Below are 24,613 nucleotides of genomic sequence, written 5' to 3' on the forward strand. Positions count from 1 at the left end.
TGACAACCAAAATTCACCACAGACAAAAATGGTTTTCACCTACATTAAGCAACTTTTAAACTGAAAGGAAAAGTGCGCTCCCATTTAAAAGTAGAGTTAAGTTTCATGACAGTCCGTTAAAACACAAGCACCTACATTAAAAATGACTTTCCTATGCAGGAAAGTACATTTACACAATACATTTTTATGTGGAAGGTTTTCCCCCCTAAAGGGAACTTATTGCAACAACAAAAGAACAGCATAAGCTGACCGACAATGCCTGAGAGCCAGCAGAAGAGTGCTCTCATCAGGGCAGGAAGGCTATGAAGGGCTTGGTACTAAAACCTATATTTTTAATCAGCTCAGCCCAAGCTTCCCAACAGTTTAAGTGCCTAGAAGGTGCCCTGAAGCTGGCCAGCTGTTACATCCCTGGTAGTTTATAACCCATACAGCTAAGGCTACTGCAGTAGTGATCAGTATGATGAACATTAGGAACGCTACTCTTCACATTAGGAATACTACTCTTCACCATGAGGACTAAGACAGTTAAAAGGCGGTTACAGACCAGCCCCTTCATTTTCCAAGACCTGCCATGAAAAATCCAAGTATTATGTAGCACCATACAATTTCAGCAACCACTGTTTGGGATATTGTTTTTTAAAGTAGCATGTTGCAGGAAACATACTGCTTCATAAATCAAAAGGGAAGGATCCTGTCAGCCTTCTGTGATATACAGTAAGACTAAACAAAACTGTTTTTGCTCCCTTAGGGGCCCCAAACAAGAAAACCAAGCACAAAGCACTAATCATATACTGAAACAATGCTACATGTGATACCAAATTAATAAAAAAACTATTGTACCAGTATTGCATTTTCTAACTAACAGCTAGAGAAACTTACCTAAAACACAAGCATTTTTCAACCCAAACAGTTACCTCATACAACTAGAAAGACCAAATGACTGGGGTTCTCATCAGTTAAACATGTGAAAAGATATGTCTGAAGCAAAATCTTAACAGATGTTTAGCTTCACAGCAAGAAATAATTTTATTAGGAAAGGATTAAGGCAAGTACTCCACTCATCTGGATATGTGCTGAGAATGCCAGTTCTAAAAATTTGGACCATTCAGCTTGTGAAGCAAAACCAGCAAGGCCAACTTACTTTAAAGTAATGGTATAAATACATACATTCTCATGAACAAAGGCATCTGGGGATTATTTACGTTTTAACTAGGCATTACGGAGTTTGACTACGTCAGTGCATATGTATAAAAAAAAAAAAAAAAAAAAAAAAAAAATTACCTCACAGAATAAGATACTATGATTTCCTCTTTTTTTGCTAAAAGTCAAGCAGCCATTTATACAAACACAAGAAGCCACATATACCTGTACTAAAAACAAATCTAGAACTTATTTTTCCAATATCACATGGCACTGTGCAGAATGAAAATGACTTATGATAAAAAGAAGTTATGTCTTACCATAACGTTCCATCTGAGTTGTTGATCTTCTTCCATTCATCACTGATGGGTACGGTTCCTACCCCTCGGTACTGAGTCGGCCAAATGCCAAGCTAGCATACACCAAACTCTCGAGCCAGGCTACTACCCACAATGCCCTTTATCTCATACCTCAGATCGAGTTTGCAGAACCATAGCAGGAACATATATATAAGAAACGGAAGCAGAGGCAGAGGCCATCTCTGCACAAACACCCTAACACACCAAAACGACCCAAAGATCCGCTAGTTGCCTTGGCGGGGGAAGGTGGGAGGGTGTGATGAATGGAAGAAGATCAACAACTCAGATGGAATGTTGTGGAAAGACATAACTTTTTTATCTGAAGTTGTTAATCTTCTTCCATTCCTCACTGATGGGACCGAGTCCCTAGCTACTACAGAATCTGGGTGGCCCTCATGGAAGAACATTCCGGAGAACCACAGAGCCAAAGGCAGCTCTACCCCTGGAGATCAGATCCAATTTGTAATGCTTGATAAAGGTATGGGGTTTAGCCCAGGTGGCAGCTGCACAAATATCATCCATGGAAGCCCTAGCATGAAAGGCGACAGAAGCGGCCACAGCTTTAGTGGAATGAGGTTTAATGTGGCCAGGAGCGGATTCCTCCTCCAGAGAATAAACAAAGGAGATGTAATCCCTAAGCCATTTAGACAAGGTAACCTTAGATGCTGCCGATCCCTTTCCAGAGTCCGCAAAGGCAACAAAAAGCTGATCTGACTTTCGAAAAGTATTTGTCCTGTCCAAATAAAAGCGCAACTGTCTGTGGATATCCAAGGAATGAAGACAGTATTCCCCCTTTGTTGGTATAATTAGAGAAACACATGGGCAACTCAATGGACTGACTAATAGAGAATTCCGAAACCTCCTTGGGTAAGAAAGTGGGATTGGTGCGAAGTGATACTCGGTCCTTATGGAAAATCAAATAAGGACTTTTAACGCATAATGCTTGCAGCTCTGATACACGCCTGGCTGAAGTAACCGTCACCAGAAACAAGGTCTTCCAGGACAGAAACTTCACATCACCGGTTGCAGCCGGCTCAAAAGGAGGTAGAGTCAAAATTTGAAGCACCCTAGACAGATTCCATTATTCCACAGGTTGCCTAATGGAAGGTCTAGAATGAAAGATCCCCTTCAAGAAAGTCTTACATAGACGGGAAGAAATAATAGGAATTCTGTCTGAACCATCATGGAAATTGGAGATGGCAGCTAGATGCACCCGAATTGTGGATGCAGAAGCCCCATTTAGGAACAGCTCGGACAGGTACTGAAGAACCGTACCTACTGGAACAGAAACAGGATCCAGAGACAGCTCTTGTGCCCACAAAGAAAAACGTTTCCACTTGTCTTTATAAAGTTTTCTGGTAGAAGGTTTGTGGGAGGCCAAAATAATATTCCGTACCGTAGAAGAAAGTGACTGAAGCCTGGCTACTAACGGAAGTGGAGCAACCAAGCTGTCAGTTTGACAGTGGCCAGATTTGGAGATGACAACCCTTGGGGGTGAGAGATGAGATCCTGACAGAAGTCTAGAATCCAAGGGGTTCAGAGCAGGTGTGGCTGAAGGAAGGGGAACCAAACCTCACGAGGCCAGAACGGGGCAATGAGAATCATTCTGCTTCTCAACCGAGTAGCTTTCCTTAAGACCAAAGGTATTAAGGGGATGAGGAGGATAAGCGTACAGGAGACCCGTGGGCCAATCGAGAGTCAGAGCATCTCTCGGGGACTCCCCCTGTGGAGGAAAGAGGGCAAAGTAGCTGCTGCACTTCGCATTGGAGGGGGAGGCAAACAGACAGCAGCAAGGCCGGCCCCAGCAGCTGAAAATTTCCTCCGCCACTTCCGGGTTGAGACACCATTCGTGAGGAAGCAGGATGCATCTGCAAACCTGTCCGCAATCACATTGGAACTCCCCGGGATGTGTGTAGCAATCAGGAAATGGTTGGTAGCTATCACCCACTGCCAAATTCTCATGGCTTCACCGCAAAAGGAGTAAGATCTGGTCCCTCCCTGCTTGTTGATGTACCAGACCACAGACATGTTGGACTGGATAGCAATCGGTCCGAGAGGAAGAAGAGGGTGGAGAGCTTGTAACACAGCTCTGAGCTCTAGAACGTTGATGTGTAAGTTGACTTCTAGAGGAGGCCACATGCCTTGAACAGATCTTCCCTGAAAATGGCCCCCCCACCCTATCAGGGAAGCGTCCGTAGTCACCGTGGCGCTGGGCTGAAGAGGTTGAAAGGGGTGACACCACAGACTTTCATCCATTCTCATCCACCAGAGGAGATCCTGCTTGCAAATATCAGTGATAAGAATTAGTGCATTCAAGGGATGACTATTGTGTATCCATTGAGTTTAAAGAAGCCACTGTAACAGGTGCATATGAAGCCTGGCCAACGGAACAATGGGAATGGCTGCCAGCATACAACCCAGAGCCTGCAAAAATGCCCTTGCAGACCTGCAGTCGAGTATCACTTGCACTTGTGTTCTCAGTCTTAAGAGCCTGTGATGAGGAAGAGATATTAGACCAAGCTGAGTGTTGAACATAGCCCCTTATGAATTACAATTGTTGTGAGGGCTGAAGGTTTGATTTTTTCCAATTGATAGTAATACCCAGAGACAGAGTGTGGCACAGGGCCTTGGTCAGTAGATGCTTGGTGGGGGTGGAAAGGAGCCAATTGTCCAGATAAGGAAACACCTGGAATCCATGCAGTCTCAAGTGAGCTGTCACCACTGCTAGACATTTCGTGAACACTCTGGGGGCCATTGAGAGACCAAAAGGCAGGGCTCTGAATTGGAAATGACGGTCTCCCAACCGGAAGCGCAAGAGCATTTGTCCATTTTGATGTGGTAATACACATCCCGGAGATCTAGAGAGCACATCCACACACCCTCCCCGAAGGCATGGAAGGATGGATTGAATAGTGACCATGCAGAACTTGGTCTGTATAAGTGACTCATTCAAACGACTGAGATCCAGAATGGGCCTCCAGTTCCTCTCTTTTTTGGCACCAAAAAGAGTCTGGAGTAGAACCCTAATCCGCATTGATCTGGGGGGACCTTTCGGATGACTCGCTTTAGAAAAAGCTTCTTAATTTCAGAAGCTGCCTCTCCCTTGGACTGGGTGGAACGTCGGGAAGGGAGAATTGAGGTCTTGGAAAGGATTTGAGGGAAATATGATAGCCTCTGGTGATAATTCTCTGCACCCATAGATCGTCGGTAATGGAGGACAAGGCCGCTTGGTGCAGAGAGAAACGTGCCTGACTGCTTCCAGAGGAAAGCAATCGGGCAACGATTCAGGAGCGCTGATAGGGTCTACCGGAAAAAGAATCTCTGGAGCCCTGATTCCAGTAACCCCCTCTGCCCCTAAAGTGACGTCTTCCACCGTCGGACCCTCCTCTGCCTCTGGAGGAGTCTCGTCACGTGCGTCATGAAAAAAACCTTGCGACTTCTGTGCCACAACTTTCCACTCCTCTGATTCCTGGACAAGGAACGCTGAGATTTGGAGAAGCACAGGCCCACGTCAGACAAGGTCTTTCTGTCCTGCTCACACCTGGCCAAAATATCCTTGACCTTAGAACCAAAGAGTGCGGAGGGCTCAACAGGGGCGTTCAAAAAGGAAGACTTGAAGGAATCCAGTAGGTCAGAAATGCTCATCCAGGCATGACATCGGACAACCACGCCAGCACCTGCTGCTCTAGCTGCTCCTTCGGTTGCGTGGGGGAGAAGCCTCATGGAGGAGTTCGAAATCTCTTCAAGGGTGGCAAGTTGAGAGGCCACTTTGTCACATGCTCCATCCGACACTTGACCTGCAAGGCTACCAGAGAATTCGGAAATAAGGTTTCTCTAGAGTCTCGTAAAGTGTGCCAAAAAATTCAGCAAACGCACGGCAAAGGTCACTGCAGCAAAGGCTCGCTTCTCTAGCCTGTCCACCGCCCTGAGACTCCCTGTTGGGCGGGTGAACAGCTGGACTCTTCTGCCAATGTCTTCTTTGTGGCCGCCGCCACCACCACAGCGTCTACTGGCAAGCCTTTCAACCAATGGGGTTGATCCTCTGGAGGAGAAAATACTTTGCTTGATCTCCTGGGGATAGCTTCTACTGAATCCGGACTCTTCCACGCTCGCTGCAAAATGAATTTGACCAACTCATCTGCAGGACGGGTCACCCAGGACGTAGTGGGCCGGGAACGGAAAGCTTGTAAGAATACGGATTCCTCCGGGGAAGGGGTGGAAGATTTCCAGTCACCCTGCTGACTCAAAATCTCCAAGATGTCCCCAAAGGAAACATAGTCAGGGGGTGATCTAGGGGAACCTTCCCCATCATCGTAATCTGTATCCTCAGTAAGGGACTCTTCAGGTGAGTCCATGTGTTTTCTTTTGCACACCCTCTTCCGATGGGGCTCTTCTGTGGGAATGTCCGAAGAAGCCTCGGAAAGGGGGGGTGCTTTGGATTACTGGTCCCCTACAAAGGGCTGGTGATGGCTGAGAAAGGGGGAGAACCAAATGGGGAGCTGATGGAGGAGGACTGCAAGCCGCCAGTGCCCTCTCCATAATCCGGAAGGTGGGTCCACCTGAACAGGAATGGGAGCCCGGAACCGAAGATGACTGGATCGGAACCGGGGTCACACTCCGCTCCAAATGGCCCACCTCCAAGACTGACATTTAAGAAGGGTTCAGTGTGGAAATAACTCTTGGGTCCAAGACTGGAACCGAGAAGGCTGTCTGTGCCGGGGCCGGAACAGAATATTCCACCCCCCAAAGCAAGGGGTTGAGAAAGGTGAGCTGTCGTCGGAACTGAAGCCCACCAGGACTTAGATGCTTCAGGCATCAAAGCAGTCGGCGCCAAAGAAAGGGGTCCCGTTGAAAGAAATGGGCAAGGGGGCCTTGGGACCGAAAGATCCCCATCAGGAGAATACGAAGGAGTCAAAGGAGGAAAAATCCCAACACCCAGAGCAGAACAGGGTCTGGAGATTCCTCTTGCAGTCAATACCTGATCCACGAGACGAACAATGTCTATTTCGGACACGCTCCTGGCAGACCTAATTGATATCCCGGAAGGGGATTCAGGCCGATCCAGAAAAGGACTGTAGGGTTGCCCGGCAAATGGGTCCACAGAAGACGAATATCTGGTCCATGGTAATGAACTCAATGGAGATGAGAATTCTGCTTTGAATTGCGTAAACGGTAAAGTTGGCACCGAGAGGGAACTCGGAGCCGAAGTCACAATCTGGTTAACAGTCAAAATCGGATCTGAGGTCGGAGTTGGAGCCTGTAAAGGTGAGGTCGGTGCCGAGGTGTCCTGCACCAGACTGGCTGGAACCGAAGAAACCATAGGTTCAGTAGTCGTCGGTGCCGAGCTCGGCACCGACAATTCAGACTTCCCAGAAACTGTGCTAGGTGCTGAAATCGGTGGCACTGAGACAGCGAGTCGGTGCTCGGAGGAAGATCTACCAGTTTTAGATAGATGATTTTTGCCTCTATCACCAGCCAGTGAAGAAGGGTCTTAGCGAGGACGCTTCTTATCCTTGCCTGGAGGGGTTGAGATCTCCGCAGAAATAGCCTCAGAGAAAGGAGAGGAAAGCAATCCTTTCAAAATCAACTTGTTGCGCCATTCATTCAACGTCCGTTGACTAAAACTCTCACAAATATCACATGGGGGAGTCGCAAGAAGATGCGAGACGCCCAAACAATAAACGCATTTAAAATGCAAGTCACTGTTAGGTAATTTACCACTGCATGACGTGCAATGTTTAAAACCTGAAGTACCCTTTTTCTCAGACATACTAGCACTCACTCAGACAGAGAAGAGAAGGAGAAAAAGGCCAGACTACCAGCAATGATATGAAGAGTTACCACGAGGGTGGTAAAAAGTAAGGAAAGGTAAGAAAATACCAACAAAGGTAAGAAAAGGGATACCTGTGGGTAGAGCTAGACTATAAGACACTATAAGGAAAACTTTTGGAAGAAATACAAGTTTGAATAATTCAAAACTATTAGCTGGAGAGCTCGGTGAAAACGCTGCTATATGGCTGTGCAGCAAACGAGATCTGAGGTATGGGATGAAGGGCATTGTGGGTAGTAACGTGGCTGGAGAGTTTGGTGTACGCTAGCTTGGCATTTGGCCGACTCGGTCCCGAGAGGTCAGAACCATACCCATCATTGAGGAATGGAAGAAGATTAACAACTTCCATATCTAATATTTATAAAAGTTAGTAAAAAAACAATGATTAGAATACTGCAGGAGTCCACTGATGCCAATTATTTTGAAAATATGAACAAGCAAAAGTTCACTATGACAGTGAAGGACCACTGAATTCACAGATTCTGGTACAGAGATGTTGTATTTAAGAATTTTAAGGCTAGTAATCATGGACTATGCGAACCCCTGCTGATAAAACTGAGCATATTTAATCTCAATATTCCTCATATTCCCAGCATATTTTTTATAATTATAATGCTCAATTAATACATGCAGCTTAACAGTAATAAAGAACAACAGTTGCTGAACTGGCTTTGTGAAGATCAGGAAACAGCTTTTACTCCCATTTTACAGACCTACTATAGTCCACTCATTTTATGCAGCTGAAAGCACCTGCTCTACCATCTGCTTTGTGAAGAAAAAAATGGACGCACTCACAAAACAACTGTTCAGCTCTTTCAGCTACAGTGCTATACAAAATTCGTAAGTCATTAAGAGACCACTGTAATATGCAAAACTAAGAGATACATACTATCAGTGCATCCAGAACAAAACAAGAGTATTCAAAGACAAGCAGCAATAAACATTTTTTTCACAAAAAACTACAGTAATTTAGGATGCCTTTAAGGAATGAAATTGAGACATGCATTTCTGAAACTCATACAGAAAGTGTGAACAAAATCATGCACGAAACATACTGAATTCGATGTAGCACACTCCCCCTTTGTAGGTGTAAGTTAGTTAACAAGAATGTGCCAATGATAACTTCATGTTACTCTGTTAGTATCACTCAGTTAATGAACTTTGTGTCTGTTTACATATCAGCTGGAGCATAAGGTTCTTGCACTACACCATGACCGTCTGAAAATAGACTGATATGATGCCACATATCTCCACACTCCTTCATTTGTTATGGAACGTACTGTACTGATGATAAGTCCATGCATCTGTCTTCTATATCTGATTTATCCAATTTAGGCTTAATGGAAGTCACAGCCTATACTAAGTATGACATACACCCAAGGCAGTAAACAGGCCATCATAAGAAACATAAATACACATTTACACGCACACATATGGTTACACATCTACTTCAACTGACTAATGGCAGTCCACTTAACTGCACATCTCAGAAATGTAGAATGAACCACAGATATCGATGAAATCTCATGTTAATACTGGAAGAATATACAAGCTCCATGAAGTACACATTACTACTGCTGTGAGACAGAAATGCTACCATTGCACCAATGAGACACTATTACCAAACAACTACAATTTAACGGCACTTCAAAAAATGTGATTATCAACTCAGTCAGCCAAAGCAAATCAAAGGCTAAATTACAGAGATTATGCTTTAAAATGCCAGTTGAAAGAAGGAATCCAACGAGCTGAGCACATAGGAATACAAAAGGTGCACACCCACTGTCTCTCAATATAATTTCTAGTTAAATGCAAACTCAAACTAAATGACTAGTTGGAACTCTAATCCTAACAGCCTTGGTTAAGAATGTCTTGTAGACTTGGCAAAGAAAATAATCATAGTTTTACCTGTCAAAAGGTATGTCAAGACTCTGTTTTAACTTATGCTGTTGTTCATAAAACTGAGATTTAAGGTTATTCAGGCATGGGAAATGAAGCAGGGGACTTATAATGTGCATGCATACACTGTATTTCCAGGTATTCATATTCCAGGATACCATATCAAAAGTTTAGTTTAGTCTAGGTAAATGTAATCAGTGCTTAACACAGATCACCCAGAAGCTACAAAAAAAAATACAAATGCGTGTGCCCATATACACACACACACACACACATATATATATATATATATATATATATATATATACATATATAACTATAACTATGACTATATATATATATATATATATATATATATATATATATATATATATATATATATATATATATATATATACATACATATATTTATACACACGTGTGTGTGTGTGTGTACATACATACACAAACACACGAGTATGTACATGCACTTGCACAGGCAAAGACCTATCTACTTTCAATGGCTGGTTGAACTTCAAAGAAAATGTGTACATTACATAGTAGAAGAAAAATACCTGGAGACATTTTATTCTGCCTTGTTCTAATGCTACTAAATGCCTTAGCCATTGAAAAGACAAACTAATTTCATGTTTAAGCATAAGCCAGTCCAGGACTAGAAAGATGGAATGACAAAGGAAGATATCCTTAATAAATCAAGACAGCTTAATATTGCTAGCTCGCAAGCTGCATCTGCAAACATTATTACAAGGTCTGCGGAGATAAAAAGAAAACGCACCTGGTACTCTGAAGCCATCACAGGACCACCAGCATTGGTGGCATTGGGTCCAATGCGAGCTTTCTTATTTGGAGGCCCTTGATTGTGACCAGAGTCCTGTCCATGCTGAATACCTCCTGCAGTGCCTCCAGGCCCTCCGCCAGCTGTGCCATTCGTATGGGTGCTGTTCTGTTGTTGTGCCACTTGCTGCTGCTGTTGAGGTGCTGTTTGCTGCTGGTGCTGTTGGTTCTGCTGCGGTTGATGGTTCTACAATGGAGAAACAATAACTAATCAATGTGTTAATTACATTTTATGGACTTCAGTTGTTCTGCCAGTGGGATGGGAATCATTAATTTTCAATGGTGTAAAATCACAAAGAAGATCATTATAAAAATATAAAGGTGCTACACTGTCTTTTATTGAAACATGTTGGCATCCTGTAACACTGAATATCAGTGCTCCTGACAACCCTTTCAAATGGTCTACACAAACACAGCTAACAATACAGAGGGGAAAAACAACATACATACAGAAAGTTAAAACTGCAAGAGATCAGCTGCTGTTATTAATTTGGAAACTGCAGGCAGACCATGATACCAGAAGAAGGTGCCAGAGTTGCACTGATAAGGCATCTGCAGGTACCCATCACCATCACTGAAGCTCAGGCTTGACATTGATACTGTTGTGCACTGCATCCCACATTCAGTACTACTATGAGCACCAGCATACGAGTCTGGCTTGTGAAGTGCAAAGAAAATACAAATGACATCTGCTCTAACATACTTTGTTGTTTACTTATTTTTATTTAATAAGTAAGGTCTAAATGGCACAAATACCTTCTGAAGAGAGTTGACTAGGGGCTTTGGTCAAGTTACTGGCTTCCCAAGACTAAGAAAGAAAAAGAGGAACACTAAAGGAATTGTACCTGAGGTTTACAGCACAGTCTCAACTTCTAATCTCTCAAATATCTCAAATTATCAGGGTTAACCCTTACTGTAGTGCAAAATTTGGATGGTCTCAGCTAAAAACTGTGATTTTAAAGAGAAGGTTGTGGTTTACAGTTGACATATACTCACAAAGTCACAAACTCTTTTACCTCAGAATATGCACGTTAACTAAAGTCCTATTATACTATCAACTTCTAAAATCAGTTGTTCCAAACTCTGGAGACAACAGGTTGACACCCAAGTTAAATCAAATGGACATCTAATTAGTTACATTTTATTTTTAATAATGGGTAAAATATGAGATAAGAATAATGCATACAACAAAACATTTATGTAAAATATTTTAAGGAGTACAACCCAGTGTGTCCAAGTATGAAAGGGACAATGCGAAAACACATGTTTAGGATCAGTTTTTACTCGCCACATAATCGGCCTTGTAAGCTTGTGAGGTACCGACTTAAAATCAGTTGCAGTGTTGGACATAAAATGCATACCTGCAGTTAAAGAAATCTATATGAGCTTCACACACTTTTCAAACCACTGCCATCCTGAGATAGAATATATACAAACAAGTTGTGCAATTACCGTAACAATACATCTGGAACAGCACATTACTCCTCTACACCAGAAGGACTAGGACCATGAAACATTAGATAAGACTGGAGGGTAAAATTTTCAGGCTTTCAAAGACTCTTCCCCTACTATTCAGTAATGCACTGCAGTGCTTAACCTTTTCAGAGTGGAGGCGAGTCATGCCAAATGATAGATGTGAGAAATTAAGGCCCAAAACCTGTTGTCCTGGAAAGTGAAACAACTTCAGTAGAAACTATAGAACCACAATCTGGTTCAGAAGAGATGGACAGTGATTGGCTCCTACCTGGAATCAAAGAAACTTTCAGACTTCATGACAATCTTTACATTTAAATAGGTATAATGGAAGTCTACGAGCGCTTCCAATCTCCTTCAGATAGTTATGAAAGGGATCAGTTGTACCATGCCCACACAAAAAACTTTCCATAGAGTTTTGGACTCAAAACTGACAGACATGTGAACTTTATCCTTTATGAACTAAAAAGAAAACAGAATACTACTCTGCCCCTTTTTAGTCTGCGGGGGGCATTCCTGATGCCTTTTATATAAAGGGCTGACTATCTTTCTTGTAGCAGGCTTGGAACATCAGACAAAGGTAATGACTGAAGATGTAGCAAAGTAAGAAAAGGGAATTAAAAAATTATAACATGACACGTGCCTAACAAAGTCTCCCCACCCTTAATGATAAAGGTAAAAAAAAAAAAGTTGGAAAAATTCCACTAAAACTTAGTCTAAAGCCAAGAATGACTCAATTTATTTCGAAGTCATACAACAAGAAAAGTCAGAGTTGTAAAAAGTGAGGCTTGGAGACTCTAAAATTGAGTATGGCAACATACATCTGGAAAAGAATGGCATTACTGAGTACAGTGGGAAGGGGAGGAACTATGGTAGCCTAGAAAGTTTATATATTGAGCTCTCCTAATGCTCGACAGCCTGTCCTGCTGCTACAGGGGATGGACTTCCTCTTCCAAATCTAATATCATGGTAAGTATATAATTTTAAGAGAGCACCTGCCATTTGCAGCAGCAGGCTGAGTCCCCAACCTATCTCCTTAAGTGGCCTCTCTTAAGAGAACTTGCTCATTATAATGATGGTTCCAGGTAATGACCTGAACCAGCTTATAATGCCTTTCAATGGTATTCAGAGAAGCCTAAAAAGCAACTGCACAATTATCAAGAGCAGGATTCCTGAAATAAAGATCTCGATGTAAAAAGTGCTTTGGTAGGATAAGCCTTTTGAACAGAATGAAGACGCTTATTTTATCTGTTGTAAAAAGCATGAATGCAGTCAGACAGCCACCTGGCTTAAATGACCTTATAAACTTTCTGTTCAATGCCATCTTAGCAGATAGACTTCGCTACCTCAAAACAGAATCTCAGCTGATTACACACACAGACTGGAGAAGATACTCTGTGTGATGTGAATACTGCAGGAGAACAGAGTAAAACAAGATATATTAAATTAAGACCCAAGACCCACGTTTGGCATGAAGGAAGGATTACTGACTACAGTGACTTTATCCCGGTGAAACACAGATATGGAGATTCAACTGATAAGGCATGCAGCTAAGAAATTTTCATGACACAAATAACATTTAATAGGCTGAAGTGTTCTCCAAGAAATGCATCAAGTCTACAAAAGCTGTGGGTTCAAAGAGAAACAAGGTCAGTTTCTCAATACAAAACAGAAAACCTAAGGCAGTATTGGGTTCTTTCAGGGCTGGTTTCAGTAAGAATGAAACTGAGAAATGCTTTGCAAACCTTTAACGAGGTTAAGAATGATAAACTGAGGCATTTGTGAAAACTAGAAACGGCAATTAAGTCTATTTTAATGTAGGAGTAAATGAAGATGGATTCAAAAATATGTGCAAGATAATCATGTATGAAAGGAACACGGGTTGAAAATCCCTTTGCTGTGGCATAGAAAAAAATGCCATTTTAAGTTTTGTGAGTATTATGTTTCTGTATAGAAGGAAATCCAAACTAACAAAAGAAAGTAGTGTTGGCCACCAATGGAAATGGAGAAGGTACTTAGTTAACTGGAGAGTGTGTGTAGGTCTGGGTGGGACTTCCCCTCCTGGAAAGTCGCAATTAAAGTGGTTTCTCCAGACTGTGACACAGTAGGGGGACCATGTCTGCCAAGGCCAATATGGAGCTACAAGAATGACTTTGGACTTTAGTTGTTTGGCTTTCTGAATGAAACTCACAATCAGAGGACAATGGGGGTAAGAAGCATAAAGAAATCTGGAAGGCTATTCATAGATAACAGCATGGTTGGTTTACTCCCTGAAGGAAAGGAGAGAGAGAAATAGTTGTTGCATTTTGAGTAGGTCAATGATGCAAAAAAGTCACCACAAATCTTGCTCCAAAGTTGTAACAATTTCCATGTTAACAAGTGGCTAAGGGATCAAGTGTATGGCCATCAGCAGACAGCAACTAGACTTGTATGCTAGCAATCTGATCTCTCATGGAACTTGACTGACTACCACAAAGTGGTCTGACAACAAAGGCCCCTCCTATACCCTCACAGCTTTCTCAATATAAGGGATACAAAGCAGGTTACCCTTAATAGATACCAAACTACTGCTATTTTGGCAAAGTAAATGCAGATTACGCCTCTTTGAAAGCAGTTGTAGTAGGATTGGAGGGTCAAGGCTGCTCTCATCTCCCAGATTCTGATATGCAGTGCCGCCTCAGAAGACATCCAGACACTGAATAATATGTCTTTTGAAATGTACCCCCACACTACCATAGGGCTGATGTACTCTTTGTGACTGATGCCAATGCAGTAGGCAAGAGAAAAGGGATTTTCTTCAAGTAAGTTGTGAAGCTGAATCTAGTACTGGAGATGTGCCTTGTAATTTGAAATATAGGCAAGGTGGGCCACAGGACTAGACATCTAAGCACACTAGACTGCTAAAACACCACAAAACCAGCATGTGATACCCGGCATGGCGAATGATGGAAATTCTTGCTGCCATAAAATCCAGTGCCTTGAGGAAGATGGTGGCTGAAAATTCTTGAGAATCATCATAGAAGCCTTTGCTTGCAGAGATGGTGTGAATCTTCCTCACTAGCAGGTGGCTTCTGCAGGCTACTAAATTCACAGTGCAGTAGGTGAATGCAATCAGCTGTGAAAGACACTGTGATTCATCAAGGTTAAAAGCGATGCTTAGAAACTGAAATAATGAGATCAAGCACATCCGCGCAGTAACCAAACCCTAAATTAAAAGGACTTCCAAGATGGCTGCACACTGAGTAGCAGCTCAATTTCAGCTCTCCCAGTGTGAAAAAAGAAACTCAGAAAACAGAACCAGTCAACTTGTCCTGGGTAAACTTCAGTAACTGGCTGTAAAGTACACTGCCTGGATGCCAACAACAAAAATTTAGAGAGCCTGAAAGAAAACCAATCACAAAAGGTGAGGAGAAAACAGAAGAATTCTGCAGCAGTTCAGCAAAAAGCAGTCCAAACTCCAGCTTTGGTGCAAGACATAACTTCCAGTAATCTAGAGAGAAAAAATAAACAAAACACTGAAGGAATATATCAACGCAAATAAAAGACTGGGAAAATGTAAGACGCTTTAAACAGATATTCACATGAGGTGATAAAACTGCAAAAATGAGCAGTTGAAAAGAAAGAAAAGGCTGACTGAACAGCAGACTGATCAAGAAGAGATGTTTCAAAGTATAGAATTAGAGGACAGAGCACACAGGGAAAACCTGAGATTTTCTGCTGTACCAATGATGGAAGGAACAAGACTGCATTAATTTTACGAAAGCACAAATAAGTAATTGGACTGGTATTCCACAGCAGGAGTTAACTGAAAAGGCACAATGTGTGTTTGCCCCAAATATGGCGAAGAGAAAGCAACCAAGATTTTTAACAGTAAAGATGCAATGTTACCAGCAGAAAGAGTGGATTCTGACAAAACTGTTGCAGAAGGACAAAGTACTAAAAGTGAGAGATATTAGAGTGTTTGTGGGAACGATAAACCAAATGGAAGAGGAGTCAATTTATTCCACTAATGAAGGAATGTTGAGAAGCAGACATTAGATTCAAGCTGCTGTATCCAGCTATTTACAGAATATTGAAGAACCAAGGATTAGAACGTGGGAACACCAGTCAGGAAATATACCAACTTTATTAACTGAACACAGCAACATGGCAATATAAACTGTAATTACTCTAATACGCGCTTTCTTCCCTGCAAATTTCTAACTGGGTTTCATCAGAGTACAACTGCAGTTAAAATGCGCTGCTTAACATAAGTTCAGCCATCAATCATTTTAAAAAGAATCCCGTTTAATCAATTAAATTGAGGGATTAAATCCTTAAAAGTACAAGTACCAAAACAATACATAGTTAAACATCTAAACATACAGAATTCATCGATGATCCAAAAACACCCTATTTAAAATGTTAATTTGGAAAATAAACAAGTAAAAACTTTATGATGCTGTTAATGTTTAAACATTTCAAAGTTCTTTAAAGGACCACTATGGGCAAATGATGAAGAAAACATGTATTTTTTTATCCTGCCATGATTTACTACACCTCCCAAAGCTGCCTTCAGCAAAATAAGTACTCATTCTTAATTTTATTTTGTTTTTACTCTTGTCTGCCCTCATGGGGGCAGACATAGTGATTCCTTTGGAAAGCTAAATCTGTCCCATAATGCAGACTGTTAGAAGTTGAACAAATAGCCCTACCATTTGTTGTCAGACTAGACTTCCATTCACTTAGAATGGAACACCTGGAAAAAACTGCCAAGTTTGAGAGTCTGCAGCTCATGTGTCATTGACTGGTGTGCGCAGAGTTTTACAAATGTTGTTCCTACTGATGTACTACACATTCTCTGAAAGAAACTTGCAAAAGTGTCAACACATTACTGAGATAAAAAAGACTTTTCACAAGGAGCAGTTTTGCAAGTTTCAGTTCCTGGCCAGGTTACTCCTCCCATCTCCCCCCCACACCCCCTTCAGTGGGCTACAGTCTCACATTTCCAGCTTTGCTAGATTCAGCTATTTAGTCAGCTTTGCATGACAATAGACATCAAAAATAGCCTGGTGTGCCACTAAATATGTTCCCTTGCATCTCTTCACTTCTGAATAGCATTTCCCAGGAATAAAAAAAAGCAAACTCATCAGTTTTGAGTTTAGGCCAGTCTATCCATTTTTTAAAATGTGCACAGTAAAATATTCAACTTGTAATGCACTTTGGCTGCTGACATGGTTATCTTTACAAAGTTATTCTCTTATAGTATAACCTGAATTTATGTATTTAATGATAAATTTTACAACAGTTCTGTTTCTTAACAATGACCTCCCAAGCCTCTGATGTGACCTAGTACTTTCTTACTATTGCTTCATGTAGTTTGTCTTAGTTGTATACTTGCAGCGTGTTTCTCATCCTCTCAGCAACAGACTCCTGGAGAAGCAGATACTTGTATTGAAAGAGTACCAGCAGCTGTAGCAGTGATACCGCACTCCAAAACAATGCACTCAAACATAGTACTGACAAACACAAGGGAATGTATATATGTCTGAATCAAGCAATGATGAAATTGCTAGGGACTTCACTGAGCACAATTTTACTCAATCTCTCCATTTCATAATGCATAACATTCACACCACACTTACAAAGGCACACCTCCACCTTCCACAAACACAGCTACCCACAACCACACAACTGCCACGGTTTCTCCCTACGGGTATTGCAAGCCAAGAATAACACTTTTTAATAAGGATACCGACCATACAAGTCTGCATAGCACACTTGGTCTACCTGCATCATCGCAGCTCATCCCCCCCCCCAGCAACTGCAACATTGCCAGATAAACCACTGCTACAGCCCAGCTTCTCCCTACAGTTATTGCAAGCCTAGAATAACATTTTTTTAATAAAGGTACCTACCAGACAAGTTTGCATAGCGCATCATCGCAGCTCGGGTGCCCCCCCACCCCAGCAACTGCAACATTGCCAGATAAAACCATTGCTACGGCCTGGTTTCTCCCTACAGTTATTGCAAGCCAAGAATAACACTTTTTAATAAGGATACCTACCAGACAAGTCTGCATAGGTGGCTGGATATTTACAGTTCTTGTTATTAGCAGATGTGGTCCTTAACAGTTATGTTTTAAACATTGTGACTGGTTATTTACATTTCCTTTTACAGCACATTTGTTACTTTTACTAGTTATTTTTTAAACATTGTTTTGGCCGGCATGCACACCTGCAAGGCCCCCCCAGGCAACTATAGCTTTGTCTATTGCCACTGGGTGGCATAACTTAACAATATACTTACTGTATCTTGCACCAAATAGATCTGCCTCCACACTGTAAAGTAAGGCAAGTACCATTTACTTGGTGTATTTTGTCCCCCAGATAGATTTACCTTCCTTTGTATTAGTTGCACACCAAGGCCATAAAGTAGTGTTTCTGCAACTAACTGTTTACACTCAATGTCCTGCTTCTACCTCTTCCTTGTTACACCTCTAATGTCCTGCTTCTACCTCTTCCTTGTTACACTCCTAATGTCCTGCTTCTACCTCTTTCTTGTTACACTCCTAATGTCCTGCTTCTCTACCTCTCCCTTGTTACACTCCTAATGTCCTGCTTCTACCTCTCCCTTGTTACACTCCTAATATCCTGCTTCTATCTCTTCCTTGTTACACTCCTAATGTCATGCTTCTACCTCTTCCTTACTTACACTTACATTACAGCACCAAGGCTTCCACTTCATACGCTGATTACTTTTCTTTGCACTCTTCTGTGAGGGGGCGGTCCAAATCTCTACCTGCTTTTTCTGGTTATACCTTCCCCCATTTTGTATCTCCCTCCTCCCCCATGCACATTAACTAGTCTATATTAGTGGGTTTCCTTGTGCGGCGCCATTTTGAAAGTTATCTTTTGGCCTGCTTGTGGTGAGGAAGCTTCCCCAGACCTTTTTCAGTGCGACTGCATCAGTATAAGTAAATTAAACTAGTACAATACAGCCAAACAGACACATTTGGTGTAAACAAACAGAAACAAGTGGAGAGATACATTTGGTGTACAAAGAAAAAAAGTACAGTTTTGTACCTACCATAAATGTAGATGTCCGATAGATATGCAACTGCAGTCATAACATATGGGTTGTCCTGCCTCAGGCAGCCCTCGGTCGGCCGGATTCCAAAGTCTGGGTCCGACGTCGGCTGATGTTGCATTTCTCTCCGACGTCAGAGCGGCTGGAGTATATAAGCATCAGCCGACGCCATCTTCTTCAGTGTTTCTTGCCCCAGATGCCAGGTGCCCTCCAAGGAAGGCTAAAATCAAATTTGCAAAACAAAAATTGGTTTCCAGACAAATAAGTAAGCAATAAACAGATACACCATAACAGATATCCCCAGCTAAGAATAACAGGGAGAGGAGTGGACCCAAGGCATAGATGGGAAGGAGGGAGGGAAAACCCGACTGCAGTTGCATATCTGTCGGACATCTACATTTATGGTAGGTACAAAACTGTACTATGTCCTTCAAGAATGCAACTGCAGTCATAACATATGGGTTGAATACCATAGCTTAGCTGGGGGAGGTGGTATGCTCTAGGAAAAGGATGGTGTAGCTAGCAATCCCTGCAGGACTGCCGAAGCAAAGCCTGCTCTGGATCTGGAAAATAAAGGGAGGTTGTAGTGTTTGGAAAATGTATGCACGGAGCTCCATGTAGCAGCTTCTAGAATATCCTTTGTAGGCACCCCTCTTAAGAAGGCTGTGGAGGTGGCTGTAGCTCTGGTAGAGTGTGGTCTGATATTGGCTGGCACACACTTTCCATGGAAGGAATAACAATATCTGATGCAATGTCCAATCCATTTTGAAATTGTCTGTTTGGAAATTGCTTTTCCCTGTACTCCAGGAGCATAAGCTACAAATAGCTGATCGGACTTCCTACTGATCGTGGTTCTGTCTAGATAGTAGCGAAGTTGTCTATGTATGTCCAAGGTATGCAACAGTCTTTCCCCTTTGTTTTCAGGATTGGGGAAGAAAGTAGGCAGGTGAATTGCCTGATTTAGAGAAACCCTAGATACTACTTTTGGCAGAAAGGAAGGATTGGTTCGTAAGGAGACCCTGTCTCTGTGGAAGATTATGAAGGGTGGTATTGCCATTAGTGCCTGTAATTCTGAAACCCTTCTAGCTGAGGTAATGGCCAGCAGGAAAGTTGTCTTCCAGGACAGAAATTGTAAATCCGCTGAAGCTGCTGGCTCGAAGGGAGGTAGAGTCAATTTTTCTAACACAAAATTGAGATCCCAAGCTGGTACTGGTGCCTTTCTTGGAGGTTTTATATTCTTGATCCCTCTAAGAAATTGCCTTAGCAAAGAATGTGAGAACACAGGTGGGTCAGTGTTGTATCTAGCTGAGATAGCTGAAGCATGTATTTTTATGGAAGAGTATGAAAGTCCTTTATTTAGCAATTCTGCCAAGTACTCCAGAATGAGTGGAATGCTCAGTACTGATGCATCTTGACCCTTGTTGGTATTCCAAATGCTGAAACGCTTCCATTTGGCTGAGTAAGCCCTTCTGGTGGATGGTCTGCGGGCTTCTGTGAGTATCCGCTGAACTTCCTTGGAGAAAGATAAATTGAGGTTATCTATGCGATCTTCCAAGCTGTTAGCTGTAGAGTCTGGAGGTTGGGATGAGCTGTCCTGAAGTTGTGTTGAGTCAGCAGTTGAGGCCATTTGGGAAGGGTCCACGGTTTGTTGTGACATATGCTCCGTAGTAGTGGGTGCCAGTGTTGTCTCGGCCAGTTCGGAGCTATTAGGATTCCCTTTGGCTGCTCTGCTTTGATCTTTAGTAACACTGTGGTCATCAGTGGCAGAGGTGGAAATGCATAGATGACTAGGGAGCTCCAGTTGAATGAGAGAGCATCTATCTTCCATGCTTGTGGATGATTTGTCCTTGAGCAGAACTTTTGTAGCTGATGATTGAATTGGGAGGCAAATAGGTCCACGTCTGGCCTGCCCCATGCCGAGGTTAGTTGTGCAAAGATGTCTGGATGTAACCTCCATTCGTGTGGGTCTAGGAAATTCCTGCTTAGACTGTCCGCCAGAACATTGTCTCTGCCTGGAACAAATTGGGACTGTAGCTGTATGTTTAGACTCAGTGATTTTTCCCAAAGATTCATTGTTAGCCTGCAAAGGGGGTAAGAGTGAGTACCTCCCTGCTTGTTTATGTACCACATCACAGTGGTGTTGTCTGTCCTTATTAGAAGGTGGCCTTGATGAAGTTGATGTCCAAAGGCCTCGATGGCATGCATTACTGCCAGCATTTCTTTTTGGTTGATATGCAGATGTTCTTCTTTTGGATTCCATTGTCCTTGAATACATCTGCCCTCCATGTGCGCCCCCCATCCATGGTCTGTGGTAATGGTCTGTGTTGTCTGAGGTTTTTTGAACGGCATGCCTGTATTTGACTGACTTGCTGAGGCCCACCATAGAAATTCCTTTTGAAGACATGGAATGAGTGGGATAATTGCTTCTAGGTTGTTGTTGTGCTGAGACCATAAGCTCTTTAGATACCATTGAAGTTTTCTCGTGTAGTCTTGCTAGTGGGACCAGGAGAATGCAAGATGCCATTAACCCCAGGGCCTGTAGGAATCTCCTTGCAGTCATCTGGGAGAGTTTTGCTAAACTTTTGAAGTAATGAGTTAACTGCTCTTGCTTGTCTTCTGTCAAGTAGGCCATTTGAGAGGTGTCTAGTTTGGCTCCTAAGAAAGTTATTTGCTGGGATGGTAGAAGTCTTGACTTTTGAAAGTTGACTGTGTATCCCAAAGCCTGTAGCAAGTGTATGACATAATTCAAGTTTTTTGTCAAGGTTAGTTCGTTGTCCGCTTGTATGAGGCAATCGTCCAGGTAGGGGTAGATTTGAATCCCCTGGAGTCTGCAATGAGCAATTACTGATGCCAGGCATTTCGTGAATACTCTGGGCAGTAGATAAGCCAAAAGGCAATGCTGAGAATTGATAATGCTCTGGCCCTGCAAGAAATCTGAGGTATCTTCTGCAGCTGTGTCTGATAGGGACATGCAGGTATGCCTCCTTGAGGTCCAGAGTAATCAGCCAAGACCCCTTGCCCAGCATGGGAAGGAGCTACTGTAAGGTCAGCATTTTGAACTTTGGTACTATGAGAAAAGTGTTTAAAGCGGACAAGTCCAGTATCGGTCTCCATTGATTTTGTTTTCTTGGAACAAGGAACAGTCTTGAGTAAAACCCCTGACCTTGTTCTTGTTGAGGCACTTTTTCTATTGCTTTGATCTGAGCCAGCAGAGAAATTTGCTTGATAGCCTCTGCCTTTTGATTTTGTGGAAGATTTGGCATGCCTTGTTTTCTTGGTAAGGTATGAAAATAGAACCTGTAACCATGATCTATAATGTCCAATATCCATTTGTCTTTTATCAGTTTGTGCCAATTTTCTGAGAACAGAGATAACTTTCCTCCCAAAGGGGCTTGTTTTTGCTCCTTGGTCGGAGAAGTTAGAGTCAAGTCATTGAGATTGTCCCCGAGTGACAGGGGAAACCCCTGTGTCCCCTCTTTGGTTTGTTAGTTGCCATTGGCGTCCCCTGTAGGATCCTCTATATTGCCCTCTGCCACGGGCACGCCTGTTCTTGCCCCTTTGAAATTTTTCAGGATTTGGGAATGACCAGTTTTTAGAAGGCCAGTTCCTGCTGAACCTGGGGGGCTGAACCTGGAGAAAATCTTTGACTGTCTGAACTGACTTGGCTTTTTCTTCAATGGTCTTTAACGCATCTTTAGCATTATCACCAAAAAGTTTGTTCTTTTCCAAGGGAGCATCCAGTAGCTTTGCCTTAACATGATCCGGTAAGGGTTGCTCTTTTAACCATGCATGTCTACGAATGACCGCTCCTGTCATAGCTGCCCAACATGAAGCTTCCAATGCATCATATCCACACTGCAGAAAATGATTACTAACCTGCTGAGAGTTATGGACAGCCTCCTGCAAAGACTTCCTATCTAAAGGGTCAGGAGAGGCTAATTTTTTCTGTAAATCATCCAACAGGGAATCCTGATATTGAAACATATGAAACAGACAATTGAGAGCTCTCATAGTTAAGGTAGTAGAGGTGTAAACCTTCTTCCCCCATCTCTCTAAGGACCTTGCCTCTCTGTCGGAAGGCAAATGATTTTTGGAAATGGTAGCAGAAACCCCCTTAGGCCCCTGGGAAATAGTTTCTAAGTCTACAGCATGGGCCCTAAAGAAATGAGACTGGGTTTCAGGGACCCTATAGTATCTGTCAGGCTTGACAGGAGCCGGGGGCAGAGAATCAGGGGTAGCACTGGAGTCAGAGTAAAGGTCATCCAACACATCAAGCACAAGAAGAATAGCTAAGGGTCTGTGTTGTGGCTTTTTAAGGAAAGTTCGAAGGCGCTTCCTGGAATCAGAAAATTCCTGACCTTGCCACTGGAAATGCTCCCTCATGGAATGCAGAACTTCCCCAAAAGAAATATCCTCAGGAGGAGAGGCCGAAGGAATGGAGTCCTCTGCATCCGAATCCTCGAAAGTCTGAAAAGGGGGTTCCTGGGATTCAGAAAGCACAGAGTCCCCAGAATCTTCATCTGAAGAAAGGGGGTCAGGTGGTTCAACCCTGGGCCTCTTATCAGAGGGAGGCTGGGATCCTCTCTCAGGATGGGCCTGGGAGCCTCTGATCATAGAAATTTGATCTGCGGCCAAGGACATAATTTGAGCTTCAGGGTTAGGCTGAGGCAAGGTTTTAGCAGAGTGATGCTTGGCCTGGCTTGCAGCCTTAGCACGTGTGTAGGCCTTGATAGACATAGACATGGGAGGCCTGGCAGCCCCACGTGCAGGGGTAACCTTATCCACAGCAATGGTCTCGGGCATTTCCTCGGTTACAGTATCCGGAGGAAAATCAATCATTGGCATTGGTGTGGCCTCCGGTGTCGGAGGTATCGGTAGTGCAGTGTCTTCGGTTCCAAGCGGTGGAATAACCACCTCAGAGGGAACCGGGGCACTCGCGGTAAGTTTTGGCGTGGAGTCGGAGGAAGTCGCGGGCCGAGGAGGTCGGTCCCGGTCTTTCCGTTTTTTAGAAATATGTGCAGCCGGTTGTTCCAACGGCATAATGTAAGCAAACTTTTCGCCAAAAAAGTCTTCAGCGAACTCCGCCCGGTGCCTGAGAGTGCGCTTATTGAAGCGAGTACAGGCGGCACAGGCCGAGACGTCGTGGTCTGGGCCAAGGCAAGGGAGGCAGTAAGAATGGAAATCCTTATGAGGTATTTGTTTACCACAAGACAAACAATTATTTACTTTTTCAGTTAATTCTGACATCGGCTGAGGCAAGAAAAGGTCCCCAATGGGGTACTTAGCTTTTTTGATGTCTTCGGTTTCGAAGAATACAGGAGCTGACCGACCGGCACTTGCGAACTGCTTCTGCTTCGGGCACCGCACGGCAAGAAAGACTGAAGAAGATGGCGTCGGCTGATGCTTATATACTCCAGCCGCTCTGATATCGGAGAGAAATGCGACATCAACCGACGTCGGACCCAGACTTTGGAATCCGGCCGACCGAGGGCTGCCTGAGGCAGGACAACCCATATGTTATGACTGCAGTTGCATTCTTGAAGGACATCAAGTAAGCCCAGGGATATAATTGGAGTTGGTGTTAGCCCTGCTTCCTATTCCCACCTGCCCCCACTAGCGCTAGATTTCAACTGAACTTAGCCACTCCCATCATGCTAACCACCAATCAATGAATCTGCCCCACCCCTGTACCCATTTCCTTCTCTTCCACTATTCCACATCCTGTAAAGCACAGTCTTCCATCTAACTACCTTACAATCACAAACACCTCTCATCATCCACCACACCCACCCCATCCCAAGCAGATCTCTCACTCATGACCAAACCAAACTAAACCATGCCCAAACTACCCAAACCCACATACATACACCTCTTACTATTGCTCCTAGGTGTATCCACACTCCCACTGCTAACCTTTATCACCAACCACCAAAAACAACTTCATTTTATCCATATACCAAGAAAAACTACTTCCACTAACATTATTACAACACACCCTTTTACTCAACTA

At 43.1% G+C, this 24,613-nt stretch overlaps 1 protein-coding gene across 3 annotated transcripts in view; it reads right to left on the bottom strand.

Annotated features, from left to right (window-relative positions):
* The window catches only part of CDK19 (cyclin dependent kinase 19), a 1,741,514-nt gene that overhangs the window by 354,308 nt on the left and 1,362,593 nt on the right, over positions 1 to 24,613 (bottom strand). For all 3 annotated transcript variants that reach the window (XM_044066618.1, XM_044066628.1, XM_044066639.1), the window contains exon 12: positions 10,004 to 10,249. In XM_044066618.1, coding sequence (XP_043922553.1) covers positions 10,004 to 10,249 — 246 coding nt within the window. The remainder of the gene's footprint in view (positions 1 to 10,003; positions 10,250 to 24,613) is intronic.

Source organism: Protopterus annectens, chromosome 1.part0, assembly GCF_019279795.1.
Source record: "Protopterus annectens isolate FY-2018-M chromosome 1.part0, PAN1.0, whole genome shotgun sequence".
NCBI lineage: Eukaryota > Metazoa > Chordata > Ceratodontiformes > Protopteridae > Protopterus > Protopterus annectens.